The sequence below is a fragment of the Sciurus vulgaris genome (genome assembly GCF_902686455.1).
Source record: "Sciurus vulgaris genome assembly, chromosome: 10".
Classification (NCBI taxonomy): Eukaryota; Metazoa; Chordata; class Mammalia; order Rodentia; family Sciuridae; genus Sciurus; species Sciurus vulgaris.
In genome coordinates, this window is record NC_136470.1 from 145,164 (window position 1) to 172,303 (window position 27,140).

Sequence of the window (27,140 nt, forward strand, 5' to 3'; positions counted from 1 at the left end):
TCACCCCATGGTAATATAAAGGCGCCATTTGCTTTTCTTCCTCTCTTGTCACACGCACCTAAAGTCACCAAGAATGCAAGTGACCCAGATGCTTCCATCGGTCAGTCACAAAAGAAACCATCAGAGCCAGAATGAGCCCTTTCTTCTCTCCTAGTGTTTGCTGTTTTGGAAATTCTTTTTGCATAAGTATGTGTGATTTATCTCAACATATAATGAGTTTATTGCTATTTTAAGTGAAATAATAGTTCTAGTTTTAGTTTTAATTTCTAATAAGATAAATATCAAGACATGTAACCCATGCAGGCTAAGAAGCTCCACAGTGTTTTAAGTACCTATTAAGAAACATTGTTCCAGTTTTCAAGATGGCAGAATAGAGGAGGTCACTTTCCTGGGTGCTCTGTGGCATGAAACCAAGAAAGCACCACAGACAGCTTTCTCAGCAAGTGAGGTACTGGAAACCTTCAGGGACACTATAAGTCCACAGGGTAGAAACCCTTATTGCCTCAGATCCATATTGTTAGATGGGTAGACACACAAACAACATGAAAGAGCAAGGGAACAAATCACTCCAAAAAAACCAGGACACTTGAATAGCAGAATCCACCCACACCACAGTGGAAGAAATGTCAGGGAAGGAGTTTAGAATGTGCATAGTTAAACTGATATGTGAAGCAAAGGGTAATAAGGACTGAAACCAGAGAGGAAACACAGGAAGTGAAAGATCATTTCAATAAAGAGGCAGAGATTTAAAAAAAGAAAAAACAAGCAGAAATCCTTGAAATGAAGGAATCAATAAAACGAATTAAAATTTCAACTGAAAGCATAACCAACAAACTAGATCACTTGGAGTTTCAGGCAATGAAGACAAAATAAATAATCTTGAAACCAAATTTGACCATGGAGAAAAGATGTTAAGAGACCACAAAGAGAACTTCCAAGAAATACGGAATAACCTCAGACCAAATTTAAGATTTGTCAGGATAGATGAAGCCTCAGAGATATAAACAAAAGTAATGCACAAGCATTTCAATGAAATAATATTAGAAATTTCCTAAACCTAAAGAAGGAAATGGAAAATCAATGCAGGAGCCTTACAGGACCCCAAATATACAAAATTACAGCAGACCCCTCCAAGGGCACATTATTATGGAAATGCCTAACACAGAGAATAAGGATAGAATTTTAAGAACAGCCAAAGAAAAACGACAGGTCACATTTGGAGGGAAACCAATCTGGATGTCAGCTGATTTCTCAACCCACGCTCTCAAAGCCAGGAGGTCTTGGAATAATACACACCAAGCTCTAAAAGAAAATGATGCCAACCAAGAATACTATACCCAGCAAAATTAAGCTTCAGAATTGACAATGAAATAAAAACCTACAACTAGAAAGCCTGCACTACAAAGCTTACTCAATAAAGTATTTCATGAAGAAATGAAAAATAAAAGTGAGAACCAGCAAAGAGAGGAACTCTACTAAAAGAACAGTGAATCAATGGAGAAATTAATTCAAACTAAAACCCAGAAATAAATCAAAATGACAAGGAATAAAAATCATTTCTCAGTAATAACCTTGAATGTTAACAGCCTAAATTAATCAGTCAAAAGACACAGACTGGCAGATTAGATTAAAAAACAAGACCCAGCAATATGCTGGCTCAAGGAGACTCACCTCCAAGGCAAAGACATCCACAGACTGAAGGTGAAGGACGGGAAAAACATCATTCACGTGGATCTCGTAACAAGCTGGGATTTCTGTCCTCATAGCAGATAAAGTGGGCTTCAAGACGACGTTAATCACAAGGCACAAAGAAGGACATTTCGTACTGCTTAAGGGAATCATACACCACAAGACATAACAATTGTAAATATATATGCCTCCCAAATGGAGCATCTACATACATCAAACAAACCCTTCTCAACTTCAAGAATCAAACAGACCACAACACAATAATACTGGGTGACTTTAACACACCTCCCTCACCACTGGAAAGATCCTCCAAGCAAAACTAAATAAAGACGCTAGAGAAGTAAAAAACACAATTGATAAGTTAGACTTTACAGACACATATAGAATATTTCATCCATCAAAAAGTAAATACTTTCTTCTCAGCAGCACACAGATCCTTCTCTAAGATAGACCACATCTTAGGCCACCAAGCAACTCTTCCAAAACACACCCACAAAAAAGAGATAATATTTTGCATCCTATCAGATCATAATGGGATGAAACTAGAAATCAACAATAAAATTAAAAAATAGAAGCTATTCTAATACCTGGAGGCTAAATAATATGCTACTGAATGATGAATGGATAGCAGAAGAAATCAGCAATGAAATTTTTAAAAAAACTTAAATGAGGTAAATGAGAACAGCAATAAAACATATCAAAATCAGTGGGACACTATGAAGGCAGTGCTAAGAGGAAATTTCACTGCATTGAGCTCATTCATTAAAAGAACAGAAAGTCAACAAGTGACCTAACATTACATCTCAAAGCCCCAGAAAAAGAAGAACAAATCAACACCAGAAGCAATAGAAAACAGAGCAAAATTAAAATCCTTGAAATTGAAACAAAATTAAAAACAATCCAAAAAATTGAGAAAACAAAATATTGGTTCTTGAGAAAAAAAAAAAAAAACACAATGAAATAAATAAATTCTTAGCCACACTAACAAAGGCAAAACTCAAATTACTAAAATTTGCGATAAAAAAGGAAATATCACAATGGACACTACTGAAATACAGATGATAATTAAACCTACTGTGAAAAGCTATACTCTAATAAAATAGAAAATCTTGAAGACATCAACAAATCTCCAGAGACATATGACCTACCCAAGTTGAATCAGGAGGACACAGAAAATTTAAACAGCTCAATTTCAAGCAATGAAACTAAAGACGCTATAAAAGCCCACCAAGAAAGAAAACTCCAGGACCAGACAGATTCTCAGCTGAGTTTTACCAGACCTTAAAAGAAAAACTTAACACCAATCCTCTTCCAATTATTAAATGAAATAGAAAAGGAAGGAACACTTCCAAACTCATTCTATGAGGCTAGTATCACCCGATACCAAAACCAGACAAAGACACACCAAGGAAGGAAAACTTTAGACAATATCCTCGATGAACATAGATGCAAAAATTCTTAATAAAATGCTGGCAAATCACATACAAAAACTTATTAAAAAGATAGTACACAAATGGTATGCCTCTACTTCATGTACAAACAGAGAAACAAGAAGATGTATCCCATTAGTTTACAATACAAATAAATTTAAAAAAAAAAAAAGAGAGAGTGCTCCATGATTCAACCCAGGGAGGCAAGGTTAGTTCAACATAGGGAAATCAACAGACTAATTCATCACATCAACAGACTAAGGTAAGAATCACATGATCATCACAACAGATGCAGAAAAAAACATTTGACAAAATACAGCACCTCTTTGTGTTCAAAACACCAGTAAAACCAGGGATAGTAGGAACATACCTCAACATTGTAAAGGCCGTCTATGCTAAACCCAAGGCCAACGTCATTCTAAATGGAGAAAAATCGAAAGCATTCTCTAAGTACTGGAACAAGACAGGGATCTGCCCTTTTGCACCACTTTTATTCAACATTGTCCTTGAAACTCTAACCAAGCAATCTGACAGACGAAAGAAATTAAAGGGACACAAATAAGAAAAGAAGAACTCAAACTGTCCCTATTTGCTGAAGACATGATTCTGTATTTAGAAGATCTAAAAAAACTCCACTGGAAAACTTCTGGAACTCATAAATGAATTTAAGCAATGTAGCAGGATACAAAGTTGATACCCATAAATCAACTGCATTCCAAACACCAATGACAATCAGCTGGAAAGACAAATCAGGAACACTACCCCATTCACAACAGCCTCAAGGAAAATAAAACCTTGGGAATCAACCTAACAAAAAAGGTGAAAGACCTCCACAATGAGAACTACAGAACACTGAAGAAAGAACCTGAAGAAGACCTTAGGAGATGAAAGGATCTTCCGTGTTCTTGGATAGGCTGAATTAATGTCGTCAAAATGGCCATACTAGCAAAAGTGTTATGCAGACTTACTGCAATTCCTATGACGGTTCCAAAGATGTTCTTCAGAGAAACATAAAAGGCAGTCATGAAATTCTTTTGGAAAAATAAGAGGCCCAGAATAGTCAAAGCAATCCTCAGTGAGAAAAGTGAAGCAGGAGGCACATCACTCTACCAGACCTTAAATTATACTACAGAGCCACAGTAACAAAACCAGCATGGTATGGCACCAAAGCAGGAATGAAGACCAACGTAAAAAGAATAGAAGATACAGAAACAAACCCACATAAATACTATTATCTCATACTACAAAGGCACCATAAACATATACTGGAAAAAGGATAGCCTCTTCAACAAATGGTGCTGGGAAAACTGGAAATCCATATTCAACAAAATTAAATTAGCCAGGCGTGGTGGTGCAAGCCTGTAATCCCAGCAGCTCGGAAGGCTGAGAAGAAAGGATCACAAGTTGCTCTTGAGGCAAGGAGATGACCCAGAGACCTTGCCTGGGCTCCACTGCAGGGAAGTTTTGGCATTTACTGGTAAATGGATTGAAACTGGAGACTATCAATGCTAAATGAAATAAGTCAATCCCATAAACCAAAAACCAAATTTTCTCTCTGATAAAAGGATGCTAATACACAATAAAGGGGTGGGGAAGGGAGGAACAGAAGTTCATTGGATTAGACAAAGGGGAATGAAAGGAAGGGAGGGGGGATAGGAATAGGAAAGACAGTAGACTGAATCAGACATAACTTTCCTATGTTCATGTATGAATACCAACCAGTGTAACTCCACATCACATACAAACACAAGAATGGGAAGTTATACTCCATGTATGTATAATATGTCAAAACACATTCTAATGTCATGTATATCTAAAAATAATTTGCAAAAAATAAAAAAATATATAAAATAAATTTTTAAAAACCATAAAATGCTAGATAAAATCCTCGTGAAAGAAAAAAAAAGGATACAGAGTCTAATAGAATAAGGATGTAAAAGGAGAAAGAAAAAAGAAAAAAGAAACACTGTTGCATTCTGGGGGATAGAAAAATCAGCAAAAGTAGAGGAAAAAGTGCGCTCAATGGACTCACCATTTTCTGGATGAAAACATGCAAAAATAAATCCACATGCAAAGAAGCAAGACTGCAGCGCGCACGCTTCCCTATATCTCCAGATGAGGGAGGTTCCCCTGCCCTGCAGAGGGGCCTGCCTGCACCCCACTGGCTGTTACGTTAAGGGCTGCCTGTTATCTTCTGTGAGCTGCTCATTCCTATTCCTGCCCCTCCTCTCAGGCCACAGTCAGCAAACTTCCCAGACACTCTGGTCCTGAGGGCCTGTTACTGCTTCTTTCTCTGCACTGCAGAGTAGAGTGCAGTCAGGGGCCCTGGGAAGGCAGTGTGGCTGGGCCCAGGACACCCACTCACGGGCAGGGGGTCAGGCCAGGAGCCCAGTTCACTGCCCTGAGTCTATACAGTTTTCAGTATTTTCCTGGTGATTTTAGAAAGTGATATTGTATTAGAAATATTAGACTTTTATTCATTACCTATATAACAAATATTTTCCATTAGGTTATCAAGTATTCTTCTAGCTTTCTTTATAGCATTATTTTACCCTTAAAAAAAAAAAAAAAAAAGAGAAAAAATGCAACAGAATAAGTATTATTTTCAAGTGGAACCCTCAACAAAACAGACTGTGGGTTGTTCACAAGTTTTAATAAACTTAAAAGGGGTTAAATATGCAGCAGAAACACATCTGAAAAATGCAGCTAGAAATCTGCTGAGATCAACAAACATCTAAAAAAAACAATGGGGCAAAACTGAAGGCAGAGGAGAGACTAAGAAAGATCCAGAGCAGAGCACTACGAGCCAAGAAGGTGACCGCCAGTGGTGGGCGTGGGGAGGAGGGCTGGAGCTCCAGGTGCCTGAACAAGCGAGAAGGGCCCGAACACAGCAGTCTCAGGGCCAGCCTAGGAAATCTGAAGAAACAACGCACACAGAAAGCAAGCCCCACGGCAAAAAAGACACCAAGGACACCTGTGGTAGAAAAGACCCAGCAGCTGCAGCTGGGTGGACCCGACAGGCTCGGTCCACCCTGCCACCAGTCCCACCGCCCTGGGCACACCAGGCAAAAAAGAATAACAGACCCCAGAAAATCCTGAGCATGCGCGCGTGCGCGCGCGCACACACACACACACACACACAGAACAATCTGAATTCAACAAAGTGGCAAAGCCATTACACCCACAAAAATAATCAGTAGTATACCTATACATTAACAATGAATAATTGGAAAAGGAAATTACAAAAACAATGTCATTTACAACAGAATCAAAAAGAACTAAGGACAGAGGCAAAAGACTTCTACAACAAAAACACAAAACATTGCTGAAAAAAAATTAAAGACAACAAAAATAAATGCTCGTGGGTAGTGTGTCACACATTTTAAGTTACAAATCCAGTGTAATCCCTATAAAAAATCCCAATGACTTTTCTGCAGAAATAGAAAAACATGACCTGAATTCACAGGAATTCTTAATAGTCAAAACCATCCTGAAAGAGAACAGAGCTGGAAGACTCTCATACTTCCTGATTCCAAAACTGACAAATCAAGAGTAACTGAAACCATGGTACTAGCATGAAGACAGACTACAGACCAGTGGGACAGAACAGAGAGCTCATGTGAGCAAATGCCTTCCGACAAAAGTGCCAAGGCCACTCGATGGGGAAGGGAGAGTCTTTTCAACAACACTGGAACACTAGATATCTACCAGCAAAAGAAGGAAGGTACCATGTCCAAGAACTGAACAGTCACAGAACTGAGCACAAGCCATGGCACTCTAAAACTCCTGAAAGGACAGCCCGGCCAAAGCCTGGCCACACTGGGATTGGCAGTCCTTTCTTAGCTCTGACTCCAAAGGTATTGGCAACAGAAGGCAAAAAGGACAAATGAGACTTCATGAAAATTCAAATTTTGTATACCAGAAGACACCATCAATAATTCCCGGTGACTCAGGAGGCTGTGGCAGAAGGATGGCAAGTTCCAGGCCAGCCTGGGCAACTTAGGGAGACAATCTCAAATAAAAAATAAAAAGGGCTGGGATGTGGCTCAGTGGTAAATCACCCCTGGTTCAATCCCCAGTACTGAGAAAAGAAAAAGAAACTTACCAAAGACAGCTCAGAGAATGGAAGAAAATATTTGCAATATTATATCTGATATGGAATTAATATCTAGAGAGTATGGGCAAAATAAAAAACAAGCAAATAACCTGATTCAAAAAAATGGAAAAAGAAAAACAACTTCAACAGATATTTCTCAAAAAAAAAAAAAAGGTCTTCAAGGTCCAAGAGCACATGAGAGTGCTCAGCATCACCAACCCCAGGGAAACAGACCAAGCCAACGCACCCTCCTCCTACCAGAATGGCCACCACTAGAGCACGGGCTGGTGCCAAGGGAAGACCCAGGGCCCTGGTGCACCCCAGGGTCTGCATGGCAGACAGCAGGGCAGGCGCCCCAGCACTGAAACAGGGCCACCACGCACGATCAGGCCCCCACTTAAAGACAGGGGCCCCAGAGAACCAAAAGCAGTTCATAGAGATCGCCTCATAGCAGGAACAGGGTCGTACTCTGGGCACACAGCAAAATGGTGCTGAGCACCTCCACGAGAGGTGGACAGACAGCTGAGGTGCACCCTGGGCCCAGACACTGCTCACAGGGAGGGTGAAGGATGGCTGGTCCTGAATAATCCAGAGAGTGGCAAGAGCCAGGGGGGTGGAGAGTGAATATTCATTGCTCAACTTACATAAACTCTAGAAAACATAAACTATCTGTGGTGTCAGGAAGTAAATCAGCAGCTACCTGGGTGGTGGGGGTACAAAGGGCAGCAGCCACAGAAGGACGTGAGCATGCTGGACACACCCACAGCATTCAGACATTAAGACTTCTAAAACGGTACATATTGAAAGAGGGCGGTTCATTCTATGTTGACTTTATCTCTGTTAAGTCCTAAATTTTTTATACACGAAGAGCAATATATCACACTAAAAACGTGTTCAACCACTGGACCCCGTTTCATGTTGATTTAGTATTTTTCTTTTGCACTGAAAATAAAATGAAAACCTCAATGCAATGTAACCTTCTGTTAGGAACATCAAAATATCCAGGAAGGCTTGAGATCTGAGATCCTCTGTGTTTTTTCTGTGATTTAAACACTGTGTTGGTACTTTGGGAAAAAAAAAAAAAAAAAAACTTGACATGATTTTTGATAAAATTCACTGGAAATAGTTTCAAAATGAAGGGTCTGCGTGAGGACATTCTGAGAGTAGCTCAGGAAACACCACACCCCTGCACCCGCTTCAGGGTGCTGAGGATGGAATCAGCACTCACTGAGGCCACTCTGTTCTGCCCTGCTGAATCCATACTAAGGTCCCAACAGCGCCCTGCTACCTACCCACTGTGAGTCCCACTCCCTCAGCATCCAATCTAGATTCTGAGGTTTTGCCCTCCTACTCTCCTCCCCAATCTGACCAATTTCACATATATTTACTATTATTTCTCCAAGTGATGCCAGTAAAGGGAAACCACATGGTTTTCCCTGTACCAGCACCCATGGGAGATAGTTGATGGCTGCTCTGGGCTTGCTCAGGGGAGCACAGGGAAGCTGGCTCCACCCAGAGAGAAACCTGTGCTCTGGTCTCTGGAAAGGAGAGAAGTGTGCTCACCATCTGCTGTCTCCAGGATGCTCCCGCCATATCCCCGAGGAGCAGCTCTCACAGAAGCCACCTGGGGACGTTCATAGTGTGGACGGTCCACGAGGCCTGTGGTGACATCAGGAGGGGCAGAGTGCAGATCTGCTTTTGAAATGAAGACGAAGTGGCTATTAGTTCAGAGCAGCACACAGTGCTGTTCAACCCGCCATCAGAAGCTCCCCCAACGGAGCACACAATGCTATGAACACCCAGGTACACAAGCAGAAGTGGGGAGGCTCAAAACTCAAAGGGATCCAGACCCCAAACTAAGACCACAGCACAGAGGCAGGCACACAGCAACTGGTCTGTGACCACCGCAATCTAACCAGAGCCAGTTAGAATTCTCCCTCAAGGGAGCTGGACAAACCTAAGATCATGTGTCAAGAGAACATTTTGCAAAATCAGCCAGATGTCTGTAACCTATTACCCACCAAAAAGTATGCTGGAGCCAAAGACCCCACCATCGCAGGCATTGTAAGAATAAAACTGCAAAAATGTCTGTGATGAGCTGTGTGAGGTGGCATGTGCCTGGGACCCCAGCAACCTGAGAGGCCAAGACAGGAGGACAGAAAGCTCCAGGCCAGCCCAGGAGACATGGCGAGACCCCATCTCAAAAATAAAATAATAAATGAAAAACAAGGCGACCATACTATGAGACCACAACCAGTTTCTAAAAGTAAGATGGGTTACTGTCACATCTAAAGACTACGGGAGATGGGGAATGCTTCAAGTATCCCTTCTGTTGCCTCACGCACACTTGTGTTCATTCTTACGGTGCAGCACTGCTACCTCCCCAAGCAGGAAAGATGCTACACCAGAAGGACTAACAGACACTTCCCACAGCACTGGGCAGCAGACACTTGTCCCCAAATCTAGGTTTGCCAACCAGGGCAGTTGATGGCCTTGGACTGGTCTCTGGTCAGTGGCTGTGCTGGGGCCACTCTCCAGCCCGCCAGCTCACTAATGTTAACTTTCTGTCAGCTTCCACTTCCTTAGGAGGAAAGACCAGATGGGAATTGTTCACAGGACAGAAATGAGATAGCAGTAGACAAAAACCACTCTTCATGCAGCAGAACATGCTTTCTGGGAAGAACGACAGCTTCCGTGACAAAGGCTCACAGCCCTTCAAAGAGTGTGATGCAGAGTGGATGAGCATTTTAGAACATTATCAGCAGGTTCTCTGAATTCAAAAAGAAATTTCCTTGCTGTGAAATCTAGCAAAAAAAAAGTGATAGCCAAAAAAAAAAAAAAAAAAAAATACACATGGAAAGCAAAGTATACATGGTAACTTATATACTCTAGGTAGTGTTTAAAACAGCCATATAAACTACTCAGAAATGAACTGCTGTAACTAAAAGTACTGCTTTTAAATAAGGGTTTGTATTTATGTCAAAATATTTAATGTATTCGACTTCCTTAATCTGAATCCAGTGGGACGCAGTGACGTATGCCTATAATCCCAGGGATTCAGAAGGTTAAAGCAGGAAGACCACAAGTTCAAGGCTAGCCTCAGCAATTCAGCGAGACCTGAAGCAACTTAGTAAAACCCTGTCTCAAAATTAAAAATTAATAAGTAAAAAGGGCTGGGGATATAACTTCAGTGGTTAAGCACCCTGGGTTCAATCTCTAGTACCAAAGGGGGAAAAAACTGAATCTAACATTTTTTTAAAATTACCTTTACCTAATATGTTTCTGCATCAAATTTTTACTTAATATATTTTCCTCTTTCCTTATTTCTCTCCTTAGTTCAAACTAAAGAATATCTAATGTTAAAAATAAAATGCTTTTACAAGAGGAGGAAGGCCGAGTGCAGGCTGAGCAATCCCATATCTGAATGCCTGGACCCATGCATTCTGGGTCCCAGAGATTTTCTGATCCCGGAACTTGCATACCTGACTGGTTAGACATTCCTAACCCTGAAGTCCAAAACCCAAAACATTCCCACGTGGCACCCAAAGTCTCAGATTTCAGAGCATTTAAGATTTCTGATTTTCAGATTAGAGAAACCTAAACTTTGAGATTGTACTTTGAGATTTAGAAACTCAAGTCAAACATGTCCCAAAAAGGCCACAGAAACGACTGAGGCAGGCTGTTCCGCAGGGGAACACCTGTAGCCCCTGTATGTGGACAGTGTGGCATGGGGGCCAGCTTCCACCTGACTTACCTCACAGCAGCGTGGCCCTATTCAGCAGGAACACGCAGACCAAGAGGAAATAAAAGAACAACTCTGACAGGGCCCCATGGAGGGGCAATGAGAACCCCCCGCCCCCGGTGCAGCCACTGACCAAGCCTGTAGGTGAGAGCGTCTCAACACGCAGCCCCCAGAGCTGCCTGGGTGGCCCGCGGTCCCCCACTGCCAGCCCACCTGTCCACGGGTGCACCAGAGGTACTCTCACTTCGGTTTCAGGAAAAAAAGCAAAGAAAATGAAGAGGATCAAGAAAACAGGTCAGCCCGGGCTCCACACTGAGCCAGCCAAGTGATGTCAGGAAGTTATGATCACCTTTCCTGCCTTCCTTCCTCTAGAAATGCGGTCAACCAGGAGTCTCAGCACAACCGCCTGCTGAGTGTCGGGGGTACGTGCCAGCCACATGCCACTAGGCGAGCTGCCATCTTTGTTCACAGAGCATTTCAAATGGATGCAAGGCTGCACTTTTTCCTTCCTGAGTGTGATCTGAAAGTGAGTGATTTGGAAGAGATCCGTGCATATCTATGGTTAGCTTTGACTGGCACCTCGATTTCAGGTTGAGGGACACCTGAAGGAAGAAAGGCCATCACAGCTGCAGCCCAGGACCCCTGTCTCAGGACCTCAGCTGCTCACACAGGACAAGAGAAAGGTAGCCAGCACAAGTGGGCTGTGGCAACCACAGAAGGCAGGAGACATGGAGCAGGGTGGGGTGGAGGACGCCCACATACCATGAGAACGGGGCTGCCAGATCACAGAGCACAGAACTACTCTGGTGACCAAGGGCATCTTCCGGACAAGAAAGGGGAGGGTCTCCATGTGGAAACACTGAGCCACCAGGCCTACTATTCAACAAGCTACAAGGCTGGTCTGGAAGATAAACTAGCCAAGAATTATCCCGCTCCTGTCAAGTGTGATCACTGAAAGCTCAACACTGGCATTCCAGGCAGACAGACACTGAGCACATTTGCCGTGCGAGCCCGGCTGCCTGCAGGAGGCGCCACGGCCCCATTGCCCTGCACCTGAGAGGCTAGGGGAGCGCCTCCATCCTGGGGGTGCTGACCCTGCCCTGCTGCGGCCACGGCAGCTGATTACTGACCTATGTGGGCGTGGGCTGTGCGGCCTGAGAGCGCGGCGGTGGGTCTGCCTCCCGGGTGAGATGAGGTGGAAGATGCGGAAGATGAGGTGGACGAGCCCTGAATGACCCGGTCGAGCCAGGGCTCGAAGCCAGGGTGGCTTTGGAGCGGAGTGGAGCTGAGTCGCCCGGGTGGCTGCACAGAGCCCTCATCTTCTGAGGCGGACGACGTGTCTGCGTGAGAACAACCACGACAGGCATGATGCAGGGTGGGGGGCGCCAGCACACCCAGGCCCCTCCCCAGGTCACACAGGAGCCACACTCCTAGAGGCCCTAGAGGCCCTGGCCTCCACCACGCATAGGAGTGAAGTGGGCCTCTTTGCCTGACCCCATCACCACCGCCCACCCACACGGCCACGCCTGTGGCAGGCGGACCCAGCCCGCACAGTCACAGCACTGGCGGCCTGGGGGCTGTGCCCTGAACACGGGTGTCCTTGCAGATATATCATGTGAAGTGGCTCCAGAAAGAGCTCGGTCAGTGAGTTAACTGTGGACAGAGGTTCTGTCAGGTCGGCACAACCACACTCACAGGTTCACAGTTATCAAAAGAGTCTTTGGCAACGGCACAGTGTCCACGGCTCTGGCCACTGGAAATAAACTGACAGCCATTCCTAAGATGCTTTCCAACAATAAACGTTAAGCAAAGAAGAATCATAGTGAACTGCTGACTCGTCCTGTGACTCTGATTCCAGATGCATCAAACCAAACATGAGTGTCAGCACCTTGTTCCTATGAAACACAAGGGCAGCCATGGAAGCTTGTGAATGTGAAGCCACCAGACCCTCAGACTTCAGTCCGGGTTTAGTAGGAAGCCAGACAAACCCATCTACAACTTTTCAATTCTCATGGAAACAGCCAAGAAAATGACAATACGTCACCCAGAACTCTCAAAACAGTCCTCTACTGTCCCACTGAGGTCCTGGAAACAATGTACCAAATAGTAGGTGACAAGATGAGAATGATCTTAAAGATCTTGATTCAGGAGATTTTGCATTCCACTCAATGCTCATTTAGGGTTCCTTTCTTTACCCCAAAACATTAACAGTACCTGACTTAAAAAAAGAAAACTTTAAAATCCACACACAAGTGGCACAGAGCACAGCGTGCCCCGTGTGAGAACAGTGCCATGTGCTGCATAGACACTCGTGGGGGATGCGCGCGCGCACCCACACACACTAAGCACTCTCACGCTCTAAGTCCCCCAAATCTGTGCTCCAGAGCAGAGGGACATCCCAGCTCAGGGGATCAAACACCAGGCCCTCAGGCCATGGGCTAGGCCTAGCACCATTCCCAACACTGCCTGTCAATACCTGGAGGGGTGTGGGCGTCCATGGAGGAGTGCGCCAGGACGGAACGTCTCTTTGAGGGCATCGGCATCTTCCTCTCCTTGTACTTGGCCAGGGCTGCTTGCACGGCTTCTGTGTGGATGTCTGCAGAGACAGCAGCAGCAGAAATGCTTTTACAAAACAAGATGGAGTTTCTGTCCTCATGGGTCGCAAAGGGGACAAGTCTCTAGCTGTCTATACATCCTGCGCTTTATCTAAATAGGAACCAGGGAAATATTTCCATAGTTATAAATTAAAACAACAACCAAGGAAAAATCCCCGAATTTGAAAATCTAGTGAAAGGGATGAGCCTTAACGAGTCTGTGAGGTGACACCAACAGCGAGACTCTCCGGCCTGCTCCTCTAGGAACACCCACTGCAAACACAGAGAACTGCTTAGAGAACTTCAAACTCTCGGCACCCTGGTGGTATGAGTGCTACCACACGGGTGTCTTCTAGGTTGAAGGGACTCGCAAAGCAGAATCTCGTGGCAGCCCCCCCTCCTGAGCACACACACGTGCAGACCAGAGCACAGAGAAACGGGGACGGCAGTTTGCAAAGCTCTGTCCGCCAGACAGAAACAGGCCTGTCAGTGCAGAGACTCGGGAGCTGAGGCAGGAGAGCCACGAGCTCAAGGCCAGCCTGGCAACTAGTGAAACCCTGTCTCAAAATAAAAATGAAAGGGCTGGGGGTGCAGCTCAGAGGCAGAGCCGGGTCCAATCCCCAACACCACGAAACAAAACAGAAGAAAGAATGTCTTACCTTGTGCACAGAAAATGTCTACCAGCGCGAGAGCCCTCAGCATGGTCGCCCTGGACTGTGGCCTTGAAACCTCGCCTCACTGTAAGGCCACTGAGAAACAGTCAGCTCCAGGGCAGGGGAGGAGCCCAGAGCCTCACTCTAACGGACATGGGCAAGAACTCAGACCATGTGAGGCCAATCCCAAGAGTGCCCAGAAGCCAGGACAGGCAGATAGTATCAGCAAGGCTGACACATCACAGAAGTGTACTCAGGAAAGATGAAGAAGGGAGAGGAAAAGAGGAAACAAAATTAACTGGCAGCCACAGGAGAATGCCAGTACCCAGTCCACTGTCTTGAAAACTGGCAAATAAAGAGGAAGAATCCAGTATGTACCCTCCGACTTTCCTGCACCAACCAGCAAATGAGGGGAAGTTCTTGTTAGAGACACATTCTGGCCTCTGAATGAGGATCGTCAGAACGCCTTTCACCATTCTGCAGCCCTGGGAAACAGAGCCAGGGAACACGTACAGCTCTGGCTTCTGCTTCATAATGAAAAGCAAGACGGACTCCACACACCACAGAATTGAGGAGCACAGGCCTGCGGCTTGCACAGAGCACAGTCCAATCCCAGCCCCACTCTCCCATGCCCAGGAGTTAAGGAAATACTAGGCGGCACACAGGAGCTACCAGACAGACACTACCAGGCTGCACAGGCTGAAGACTAGGGAAGATCAGAAACTTGTCAACCAGCTGCCACATGCACATCTCACTTGGGTCCTGGGTCCAAACAAACTTGTCTTAAAAAAGCTACATGAACCCAGTAGGAATATGTGATATTAAGGAATTACTGTTCATTATCTTTTGGAAGTACAGACAGCAGTACCCCCTATCTGTGGTTTCACTTTCCACAGTCAACTGTGGTCTGAAAATATTAAGTGGAAAATCCCAGAAATAAACAACTCATGCTGTTCAACACAGCATGATGAAATCTCACCACACTGTGTTCCAGCTTATCCAGGACATGAAACACCCTTTGTCCAGTGTATCCATGCTGTATATGCTACCCACCATAGGTTACTTAGTGGTTGTCTCAGTTATCACATGGACTGCTATGGTATCACAGTGCTGGGGTATAAGTAACTCTTATTTTATTTACTAATGGCCCCAAAGTACAAGGGTAATGATACTAGCAATTTCAATATGCTAAAGAGAAGCCATAAAGTATTTCTTTTAAGTGAAAAGGTAGACGTACTTAACAGGGAAAGAAAAAGAATCATGTCCTGGGGTTGTAAGATATACGATAAGAATCAACCTTCCAGTATCCAACACACTGTTTTGGAAAACTGGCAAATAAACTGAAAAAATCTGGCATGCACTGGAAGGAAAGAGAAGACCGTTAGCTATCATATCTCAAACTCGTTTAAAAGTCATGGCCATGGTGTATGGTAATGAATGGGCAGGTGTCAGCTGGGTGAGGTGAAGCACAGTGGTCATCCCAATCACTGGGAGGCTGAGGTAGGATCACAAGTCCAAGGCCAGCCTCAGCAACACAGCGAGGTCCTAAGCAACTTAATGAGATCCCGTCTCAAATAAAAAGGCTGGGGACAGGGCTCAGTGGTAAAGTGCCCAGGGTTCAATCCTCAGTACCAGAAAAAAAAAAAAAAAAAAAAGATAACACAAACATTAAACGTGTGTAGGAAAACATGGTACAGGGCTAGGGATATAGCTCAGTTGATAGAGTGCTTGCCTCACATGTACAAGGTCCTGGGTTCAATCCCCAGCACCACCAAAAAAAAAAAGAGAGAGAGAGAAAAGAATAGAAAAACATGGTATCTACAGGGCTCAGCACACGCCCTACAGTTTCAGGCACTGACTGGGGATCCACAGCGAAGTGAAAAGGAGAAAGACCTTAAAAGTACGGGAAAATAAATGAACTTTGATCCACACCCTGCACTTATACTGAAGCTAACTAAATAATGGAACATAAACTGGGCACTGTGGCATATGACTGTAATCCCAGCCACTAGGAAAGGTGAGGCAGGAGATCAAAGTTCAAGGTCAATCTGGGCCCAAAACTCTGTCTCAAAGTTAAACACAAAAGGGGCTAGGGAGTAGCTCAGGGGTAGAGTGCCCATGGGTTCAATCCCTGGTTCCGCCGATCAATTGGACTTAAGGTTAAAACCCAAAAGTATTAAACTTCTGAGAGGATATAAAATTAATACCCATAAATCAACTGCATTCCAAACACCAATGACAAATCAGCTGGAAAGACAAATCAGGAACACTACCCCATTCACAACAGCCTCAAGGAAAATAAAACACTTGGGAATCAACCTAACAAAAAAGGTGAAAGACCTCCACAATGAGAACTACAGAACACTGAAGAAAGAACCTGAAGAAGACCTTAGGAGATGAAAGGATCTTCCGTGTTCTTGGATAGGCTGAATTAATGTCGTCAAAATGGCCATACTAGCAAAAGTGTCATGCAGACTTACTGCAATTCCTATGACGGTTCCAAAGATGTTCTTCAGAGAAACATAAAAGGCAGTCATGAAATTCTTTTGGAAAAATAAGAGGCCCAGAATAGTCAAAGCAATCCTCAGTGAGAAAAGTGAAGCAGGAGGCACATCACTCTACCAGACCTTAAATTATACTACAGAGCCACAGTAACAAAACCAGCATGGTATGGGCACCAAAGCAGGAATGAAGACCAATGTAACGGAAGACACAGAAACAAATTCACAGAAATACAGTTATACTAGACAAAGGCGCCAAAAACATACATTGGAAAAAAGACAGCCTCTTCAACAAATGGTGCTGGGAAAACTGGAAATTAGACCCCTATCTCCTAACCTGCACAAAAATCAACTCTACGTGTATCAAGGATCTAGCATTAGCATTAGACTAGGAGAAATGTAGGCCCAACTCTCCATTATGTTGGCTTAGGAACCAAATTCATTAACAAGACTCCTAAAATGCAAGAAGTAAAATCAAGAATCAATAAATGGGATGGTATCAAACTAAAAAGCTTCTTCACACCAAAGGAAATAATCAAGAGTGTAAAGAGAGAGCCTAGAGAATGGGAGAAAATCTTTACCAACTGCACCTCAGATAGAGCATTAATCTCCAGGATATAGAAAGAACTCAAACTCAACACCAAAGCGAACAAATAACCCAATCAATAAATGGGCAAAGGAACTGAGCAGACATTTCACAGAAGAAACACCAATGGTCAAAAAACATGAAAACATGTTCAACATTTCTAGCAATTAGAGAAATGCAAATTAAAACCACACCGAGATGTCACCTCACCTCAGTCAGAATGGCAACAATCAAGAATACAAGTAACAATAAACGCTGGTGAGGATGTGGGAAAAAGGCACACTCATACATTGCTGGTGGGACTGCAGATTGGTGCAACCACTATGGCAAACAGTACAGAGATTCCTCAGAAAACTGGGAACAGAACCACCATTTGACTCAGCTGTCTCACTCCTCAGTTTATATCCAAAGGACTTAAAATCACCACATTACAGTGACCCACCACGTCAATGTTTATGGCAGCTCAATTCACAAGAGCTAAGCATGAAAGTGGAATACAACTTTGACAGACATGGTGGCAAAGAACACTAACCAAAAGCCTGGGTGGTCAGAGTGTGGTGTCCAGCCTGCCCACCAGCTTCCTGGTTGTGACCTACCTGACCGGAAGCGCTCATCCCTGGAGGCGATGGGCCGAGACCTCTGTGGCTGGGGTGCAGCGGTGGTCACTGAGGGCCCAGAGACTCTATTCTCTGCTTGCAGACATTGATCTAGCCCTAAAACAAAATTTTTGGGAATACCTTGTATAAACAATCTGCTTTTCCAGTTATGAAAAAAGTGCCACTTCAAACAGCAAGTATTTCTCACTCATGGCCACACACGCTGTGCCAGACCTGGTGAGGCACTTGACCAAGAAGAGCTGCTGACCTGGGATCAGGGTGTGCTGCTGTGCTCACTAGGACATCCACGCTACCTCTCCCCACACCACCAGCCCCAGCCCCACCTCTCATTCTCCATCTGCAAGGGTGATGCTGACAACTCTCGGGCACCTGGACAGCACGGCACCAGCAGCTCAGGTCAGATGGGTGCACTGCCAGTCTCTCAGACAGCAGTTTACCTACAGAGTGCCCCTGCAACACCCATCATTGCACGCAACTCTCCTGAATGTGCAAGGGCCTGTGTCCCTTTTTCTCAGTACCGTCCACTATGTCAGCAAATCCTTGGTGAGAAACAGTCACCCACCATCAGGGGCTCAGCAGTCTTAGCTGCCATCAGAGAAGGTAGAACAGAGGAGGAAGAACAGTGGAGCAGTATTGCTGGGTGAGGTGCCCGGGACGCGAGGCCTGCACACGGCCCAGCCTGCCACCACGCAGTGCTTCCAGCCTGCTACTCCCAAAGTCAGGTTCTGCAGAAGGGTGGCCACAGGGCTGCCTCCTCTGCACAAGCCTCACCAGCCCTGACTGCAGCCTCCACGGGCATAAGTGGTAGAGCAGGGCACAGGTGCAGGGATCGCCCTCTGTCTCTGTGCTACTTTGGAGTCCTGATCTGCTGACACTTGTGAACAGTGTACAGCGAGACCTTTAGTTGGGAGTCAACAAAAACAATGTGTTCAACTTCAGGTCTGTTTCAAAATGTCTCATTAACTGACCAGCAGCATCCCAACCCCCATGGCTCCTGACCACACTTTGACAAAGAGGCAGAGTCCCTCCCTGACTCAAACCTGTCAGCAGCCACTGTGACAAGCAGAGTGGCAGAAGCGATGTCATGTGACTTCCAAGACTGGTTGTGGAAAGCAACAGAGCCCTACCTGGCTCCCCAGGACTCCTGAAGTCCACACAGGGAGCCACATGCTGAGGAACCATGCAGGAGTCTGTGGGCCCAACAGCCTTGAGGGGTGGCTCCCAGGACACAGGCCAGAACCCAAGTTCTCACTCTGGCCATGCAGTTGGGGTGAGCTCTCTCTGAGCTGGCTGAAGCAGAACAGAGCCTGCAGAGGGGCTGTTCAAACACCAGCTACGACCGGGGTGGCTGGCCATGTGGCATCGGAAAATAGGAAAATCAGCTCCAGGAATCAAGCCAAGCTCCTCAGAGCCTGAGCACATGCATGCATGCATGTATGTGTGCACATGCATACAGCAGCAGCATGCAGCAAGGCAGGGCCATGCTGGAGTGGACCAGAATGGGTCCTGGGACTACGAAGGGGCAGAGTGCAGACACAGTGGACACCCTGGTGCTTACATTCCCAAACACAGGCACTTCCAGCCTCCAGGACAGACTTGTTTACTCAATAAACATACAAACAAAACCCACTCTGAAACTAAAGGGTCAAAGAGAAGTCATATTTTTAAATTTTCACAGCCATCAAGAAGAATCTTTACAGCAGCTCTTGTGCCTCCACAGCAAGGTCTGAAAGTGCATTTCCCCACATCTTTGACAGCACCAGGTGTCACAAGAAGTAGACATTTGCCCATCTGATGAGAGCGAGAAGGCTCCCTTCAATTTGCATGTCCATGTCCACTCACAAGATGGATGAGACATCGTGTTCATTGCCTGCATTTTCTCAGGTTTGGCTGATGCGTCCTGCAGTAGAAAGGTGAACCCCCCTGGCCTGGCAGCCTGGCGGTCACCCCAGACCTCTCCTCTCCGCTCTCCAGGCCACCAGACTTGCCTACAAAGACAGCCCTACTCGAAGCTATTTGCACATGCTTCTGACTTTTCCAGCTTTCATAGTTAACAATGTCCAGAGCTTTGATCCTTCTGAAATCCGCTCGCTCATGGTATTCTCCAGGGCAGGTCAGCTACTGAGTGACCTTCCCTGGTGCCCATGCACACACTGAAGGCCTCTCCTGCAACAAGGCCACTGTCCCCACTGAGGTCACTAGGAGGGTCCATATCTCCAAGACCAGGCCTTCTTCACTACTTTGTTTCAAAAATGTACTGGCTACTCTCAGAACTCTTCTCCTTCCACACGTTATTGCTTCCAATTCCAACTTTAAGAAGAGCACACACTGATTTGGAAACTGCCAGTTTTATAATACTAAGTTTTTCCACTAGGAATCTGTCACGTTTCTTACTATGTTAGGGTCTTGGTTATTTCTTCCAAATAGATTTTATGATTTTTTTAAAAAATTTTTTTAGTTGTAAATGGACGCAATACCTTTATTTTATTTATTTTTTTATGTGGTACTGAGGATGGAACCCAGTGCCTCAAATGTGCTAGGTAAGCACTCTACCACTGAATTACAACCTCAGTCCTAGATTTTGTTTTTGTAAGTGTTTTTAAAAAATATTTTTGTTTTAGTTGTAGGTGGACACAATACCTTTTTTATGTGGTGCTGAGGATCAAACCCAGGGCCTCACACATGCTAGGCAAGCACTCTACCACTGAGTTCAGCCCAGTCCTAGATTTTATGATTCTAATGTAAGTTCTATGTCTTTTTTGTAAATCTATTAATAAGCATTTGACAATTTATTTTGTTGGGAATGAGATCATTTTCATACTTCAAAAAAGAAATACTGTTAAAGAAAAGCCATTGATTCTTGCATGTTTCCCTTCTTTGTATCTATGAAACCAAAAACTCTAATAATAAGCAGTCACCTGGGTTTCCAAGTTATAAAATAAGCACCTAAGAACAAAGGGACAGCAGCCTTCTGCTGCATCATTGTGGCCACCAAAGCAGCATAGAGGGAGTTGGCTCTGTGGGCTTGCCTTCACCCTCCAGGATGGGAGTGGCCAGTCACGCATCACTCAGTTTGTATCTGCTCAGTTTTGGCAAATGGGCTTTAAGATGTTTTAAGTTTCCTTTAATTCCAATTTGACTTGGTTTGGGGTTTTTTGTATGAATAAATATCAGCATGCAAAGAGTCTTTTCAGCACTCTTTTTGTTGATTCATTATAAAATATACTTTTCCAAATAGGCAGGACACAGCATGCCTGCAGCCTAAGCAACGCCACACAGGTCGGGGGCACCACACACCCCGCCTCCTGGAGGACAGGGCTGGTTGGCGCCTGGGAAGCCTCACCTCTCCTTCCTTTACCAGTGAGCAAGCGTCCCTCAGTAGCTCAGCCTGGCCTGCTTTCCAGACTTAGGCTGGTGATGTTCCTCCATAGGAACTTCTCTCACCAAGTCGCCCTGTGGGTCTTCCCTGTTTCCACAGGCTGAATCAGGATGGTGGAGGGCAGTGTCCTGGAGGGCACAGAGCTCCTCTGGGAAACTCACGCTGGAGGGAGCTACAAGCCCCCCAATCCCACCACAGTCCAGCTAGATCCTTACAGCGTGGCCACAGGCTGGTTTGTGCTTCCTCTGGTTCCTCAGGTGCTCTTGGGGTTTGCTCCTGTGAAACACCCACTCAGGTCTTTGCCCAAACTCACTGAGTAGGAGGCTGTCTCTCAGGTGCTTTAGCTTGCAGTTGGACAGTGTCCCAGGGCTCAGTCCCACTGGACAGTGCATTTCCCCACGCAGCTTTGCACCAACCCTTGCAGTCATCTGCCATGACCATCTCTCACTCTGCAGGCTCTCTTCACTATCTCTTGATGGTGACACTGCTGACTTGAACACAGTCCAACTGAACCACCTTCTCCCTTCTAGTTGCTGCTGTGGGACACTTGGTGACTTGAGAAGCCCATCTATCTCCAGCCAGCAATGACTTTCCTCTAAGGTCTTCCAAAGGCTGCACAGTGTCTGAATCTCGCACTGGGGCCTCACATGCCTGCAACTGACCTGTGTGTCCAGTGTCATGTTTCACACAAGGGCAGGGTGTTGGGCAGGCACCCAGCTGGGATGCCATTTCTCCCACAGGCCTGATCCACAGCGTGAGCATCAGCATCTGGAAAGCCCTTGCCTACAAGCCCCTGTCTCGGTGACAGCAACTTTACAACAGCTGTCCACATCTGGCAGGCAAATCCTCCTCTGCCATCCTTTTTGGAGTATATTTTAGAACACTTGACCTACACATGGATATGAATTTTAGAATTAGCCACAAAAAAGAAAACTCTTGAAATCACAACTGTGCCATATCTATAAGTCAATGTAGCAAGGAAAGATGGCTTTATGGCATCTGCCCAGCCCAAGTGAGGAACTGTGCCTGGTCATCCCTAACCGTGGAAATAGCAAGTCCTACCTGGAAGGAGATCTGACCAAGCCAGGGCTGCCAATCACATTCTGAGCCTCTGGATCTCATTATCTAATGTCAGACACATTATCTTTCCAGTCCTTTATAAAATATGAAGCACATTCCAATGTTTATGATCTATATCCAATTTTTAAGACAAGCTTAGTGAAGCAGCATAATGCCGTGAAACCCCTGTAGGTGGGGACCTTACCTTGGATGAGTGGAACGTAGCGTGCCAGGAGCTTGGCCCTTTTCTTCTCATACCCTTTTTGAGTGATGTCACCTAAAACATCAAGGGAAGAGAATTACATTCCTTCTAAACCTTAAAAAAAATTACTGAAAATTAACATATAATTGAAAAACTGGACACAACACTAGCATATTCCAAGTGGGTGGGTGGCTTGGTCCACAGGTGGATCACTCAGCCACAGAAGCAACACTCTTGGCATGCACTGTCATACGGATAGGCCTCATGTGAGCTGCTGAGGGAAGGATACCAAGCTCAAAGGCTGCATACCAGATACTCCATGCACACAGCCCTGGAAGGGAAAACCACAGGGCTGGAGCAGACAGCCGTCAGTGCTCAGAGGGAGGAAAGACTTCATCAGAGGGGACAGAACATCTGGGTGGTGGAATCATCTTATGGCCTGACTGTGGTATAGTTACACAACTGTGTGCATTTGTCAAAAACTCAGAACCATAGGCCAGGAAGAACAAATTTTATTAAGTAAACAATATTTGACTTTTTAAAAATCATGAGCAGCATCCCTCGGGAGCTGGTCAAAAATGCCAACTCAGGCCATACCCCAAACTGACAGCATCCCCTATGGCATTCACCAAGCTCCTCACATGATTTCCGTGCATGTTCAAGTTTCAGAAGAATCAGAGAAAGGGGCCCACAGGACACAGGCCCCCCCAGGACAACAAGTGTGCCTGGGTAAGGACCTAGGAAAAAGGATTGCTGCTCCAACAAATCATCACCCTGAACACCTGAGAGCACCTTGAGCCACCAGGAGTGAAGGAGGAAACGGGACTTCAAGTAAACCCAGGGTTCTTGTTTGTCTATCTGTGGTGCCAGGGATCAAACCCAGGGCCTCATACTTGTGGGGCACAGGCTCCATGCTGAGTTACGCCCCAGCCCATAGGAATATTCTTGATCTAAGCTGCCCTTTGGTTCCTACACAAAACTAGAAGTGCTGACAGTGGTTCTTCAATGTTTGTCTGAAGACTTTCTTTAGAACAGAAACAATTTTACTACTGGCTTTCAGTACAACTGTGTACCACCTCCACTACTACTGTCTTCAGATTTTTAGTGTTTTTTAAGCATTGCTCCACCCCTTCCCAGAACAAACAAGCAGTGAGGCTAGTCAGAAGACAGGGGCTGCTGTCATTTACTGAGTGCCTACCCAAGTATTTCCTTTAGATGAATTTTTGAATTTACCTTGACGATAGGCTTTAAGGACATCAACATGCTGTCCTACAGAGGAGGAGGCTGAGGCTAGGGAAAGCCAGGCCTGTGGCACAGGCGAGCAGCTGCTCAGGTTCAGACTAGTGAGGACAGCAGCCCACACCAGACCTCCACAGAGCTCTCCTCTTTCCACCTTCCCTTGACCCATTCGTACCAAAAATGTTTGAGGCTCTTGGTTAATGGATTCTGTTGGCTAAATACCATGAAAAAGGATAACAGAAAGATGCACACAATGGTACTTGAAAATCTCCACGATCATCATGTTCAAGAAATTAAAAAGCAAAAATACATAAATCCTAGAACTGAAAAATATTGTATCTCAAATTGAAGAATAAGACTACCACCCCCAAACCGAAAACATTACTGAGACAAACTGAGGAAGACCTAAGGAAATGCACAGATAGGACACTTTCATGAATCTGAAAACTCAAAAGTGCAAAGACGTGATTTCTCTACAAAGGATCCTCAGTCAGTAACCCCAACCAAAGGTCTTATACATGAAAACTGACAAGCTATTCTAAAGGTTAGGTACCTCAGGTTTGAAAGACAAAATACAAGGACAGACTTCCTCATCTACTTATGAGATGGACTGATAAGCTACAGCTGACATGGTAGCTGAGCAGATGGGGAGGTGGGGCAGAGCCTGTCCTCAGCAGAGGGAACACCACAGCTCCTTAAACCCTGGTCCTGGACAGGCAAAGGGACAGAAATGAAGACTTCTCAAGACTTCTCACTCCATTCACAGAATTCAGCTCCAGGTGGGTTACACCCAGACGACAGAACAACAGGACTCTAAAGCAGTACACAGGAAATGCTCTCCCTGCCCTGAGGCAGGGAAGTTCTTAAACAGGAGGCCCAGAGCACCAGCCTCACAAAAGGCAAAGACAGTGATTCAGAGTCCAAGAAGGAAGCAGAACAATAAAAGAGATGCTTCCTCCTCCGACTGTGCAGGCCAGGCGGCTGGGGTTACTCCCCTATTGTTACCTTAACACTTTACCACTCACTTACCACTCACTCCAGAGCTTATCACAAAAGAAATCTATTCTCTCACAGTTCTAGAGGTCAGAAGTCCAAATTAGATTCCCGTAGTGCAAATTGGGGGCCAGCAGGCCTACCTTTATTCAATGCTCCAGGACAGAACCACCCTAGGCCACTCTGCCCCAGAAGGGGCTGCTGGGCTTGCCAGTCCACCTACCTGCACACTCACAGGACCTTCTGCCTCCTTCCACGCACACTATGACAATACAAAGGATCTATCAGGAAATCCTGCCTGGCTCAAGAAAGATCCTTCATCACAATCTACAAAAATCCCTTCTAGAAATAAGTTAGCATTGATTCCACTTTCCAGGGATGAGGACCTGCTACCTTTGGGGCCATCATTGCAAACACTGCAATGGGCAACCAAATCTCTCTCTCTCTCTCTCTCTCTCTCTCTCTCTCTCACACACACACACACATACACACACAGAGTGAGAGAGAGAAAGAGAAAGAGAGAGAGATAGAGAGAAAACATTCTTGGAACTTGATCCACTCCTGACACTGGAAGAACTCACAGCACCCACTCAGACATTTTCCCAACCGGTTAGCTACACAGCTTACTTCCAGTGAACTTCCTTCCAGTGAGCTGCCCATTGAGCACCCTGCCCTGTGTGCCTGGTGGCACCTTCCAAGGGGTGTCTGTTCGCAGGCCAGGGCTCCCCACAAACCTCAACCCCGGGGCTGACTACCTGGGTCCAATGAGGCCCTGCACCCCTGCATCTATCTATCTGCTGGCCAGAGATGCTCAAGCACGGGCCTGCCATTCGGACTCCCAGAGTCAAGTCTGCTGTCAGTTTATTTTCAGATTTTAACATCTCTTCAACTGTTCAAAGGTAAAGGATAGTCACCTTTACCTGATGGCTGGTCACAGAAACTGAAGCAGAATTAAAGACAGGCAGTTAGTGTAGAATAGGTGATCGGGTTCAACTGAGAAAATGGAGGCCGATTTGAGTCCGCAAAGTTGGAAACCACCCCTTGGAGATTGGGATTTACAGGACTCCAGAGTCCTTCTATACTACCCCTCACAAAAAGGTTATCATTGAAGCAACTCCTGAACAGACAGCTACTAAAACGCCCCCTGGGCTGCCACTCTCTTCATGTTCTTTAAACCAAATCTTCTGTCCCTGTTCCAGATCCTTCAATCTACCTTCCAGATGCTACCAAAATAATCTTTGTAAATCAAGGACAGAAGCAGAATCAGAGGTTATAAAATAAGAAGAAAGGACAGGCAGCTAGCAGATAGATAACCACGTAAGATCAGGAAGATGGGGGCTGGTTCGAAAAGAAATAAAATGCTAATACCTTCAGGACACTTCCCCTTCCTCCTCACCTGTTGCCAAAGATTACCTGCCTGCAGGAAACTGTTCCTCCCAACAAGGAGTTGTTCATGCTCTTCCTGGGCGGCTCCCTTCCTGTCTTTCTGGGCAGAAGTGGAGAGGTTCAGCCGCTTAGGCAAGAAAAGAGGAAGAGGGGGCATGAGAAGAAAGGATAAAAGGGGCAGCTCAGGCACCAGCTCTGGACCCTCTCCTCTACAAAGAAGTCCTTCCCTCCCTCCCTCCCTCTCTCCCTCTCTCTCCTAGCCTTTAAAAAGTACTTTTTGTTCTTGCCTGATGTTTCTCAGGTGTTCAGTTTTTGACATGGGGGGAACTAGATCAGATCCTGATCTTCAACACCAGTTTCTCACACAGGTATCATCTCTGGTCTCAGTTACACAGAATTATTATCATTATTATTATTTTTGAACCAGGGTCTCACTAAGTTGCCCAGGTTTTACTGAACTTGCAATCCTCCTGCCTCTGCCTCTCAAAAAGCTAGGATTACAGGCTGTGTGACCACCCCCAGCAACACAGGAATATTTTAATCACTGCTTAATAACTTAATAAAAAAAAGGGGGGCTGCTGGCTCCATCATATAAGGAAGACCTGTTTAGAATAGCTGCCCTGGTGATTGTGGACACAGCGACTGGTCGCCTGTTTGCAACACCGATGAATTCTGGAAGTGAGCGCTATATCCCCCCAGCCAGTGGTAAGAGCTGGGGCAGAAACTAGCAGGTGAGGGATTCCATAGCAGCACTTTTTCTACTCAGTGCCTTCCAGCAGAGCCCACACTCTGTCGTGCTGTCCAACATGGCAGCCACTAACCATGGTGGGCATTTACATTTTAATTAGTTATGAGTAAATTAAACTGAACAAAGGGTTCTCCAACACCGCTGGCCATATTTCAAGTGTTCCACAGCCACATGTGGCTAGTGGCCATCATTCATACAACAGAGAGCATTCTGTCACTGCCCAATG

At 45.4% G+C, this 27,140-nt stretch overlaps 1 protein-coding gene across 1 annotated transcript in view; it reads right to left on the bottom strand.

The window, feature by feature from the left end:
• The window catches only part of DIP2A (disco interacting protein 2 homolog A), a 79,562-nt gene that overhangs the window by 39,641 nt on the left and 12,781 nt on the right, over nt 1–27,140 (bottom strand). Inside the window, 5 exon segments of the mRNA XM_079100997.1 lie at nt 8,779–8,907; nt 12,088–12,297; nt 13,434–13,553; nt 17,888–18,004; nt 22,552–22,623. Of these exon segments, the coding sequence (XP_078957123.1) occupies nt 8,779–8,907; nt 12,088–12,297; nt 13,434–13,553; nt 17,888–18,004; nt 22,552–22,623 (648 nt within the window).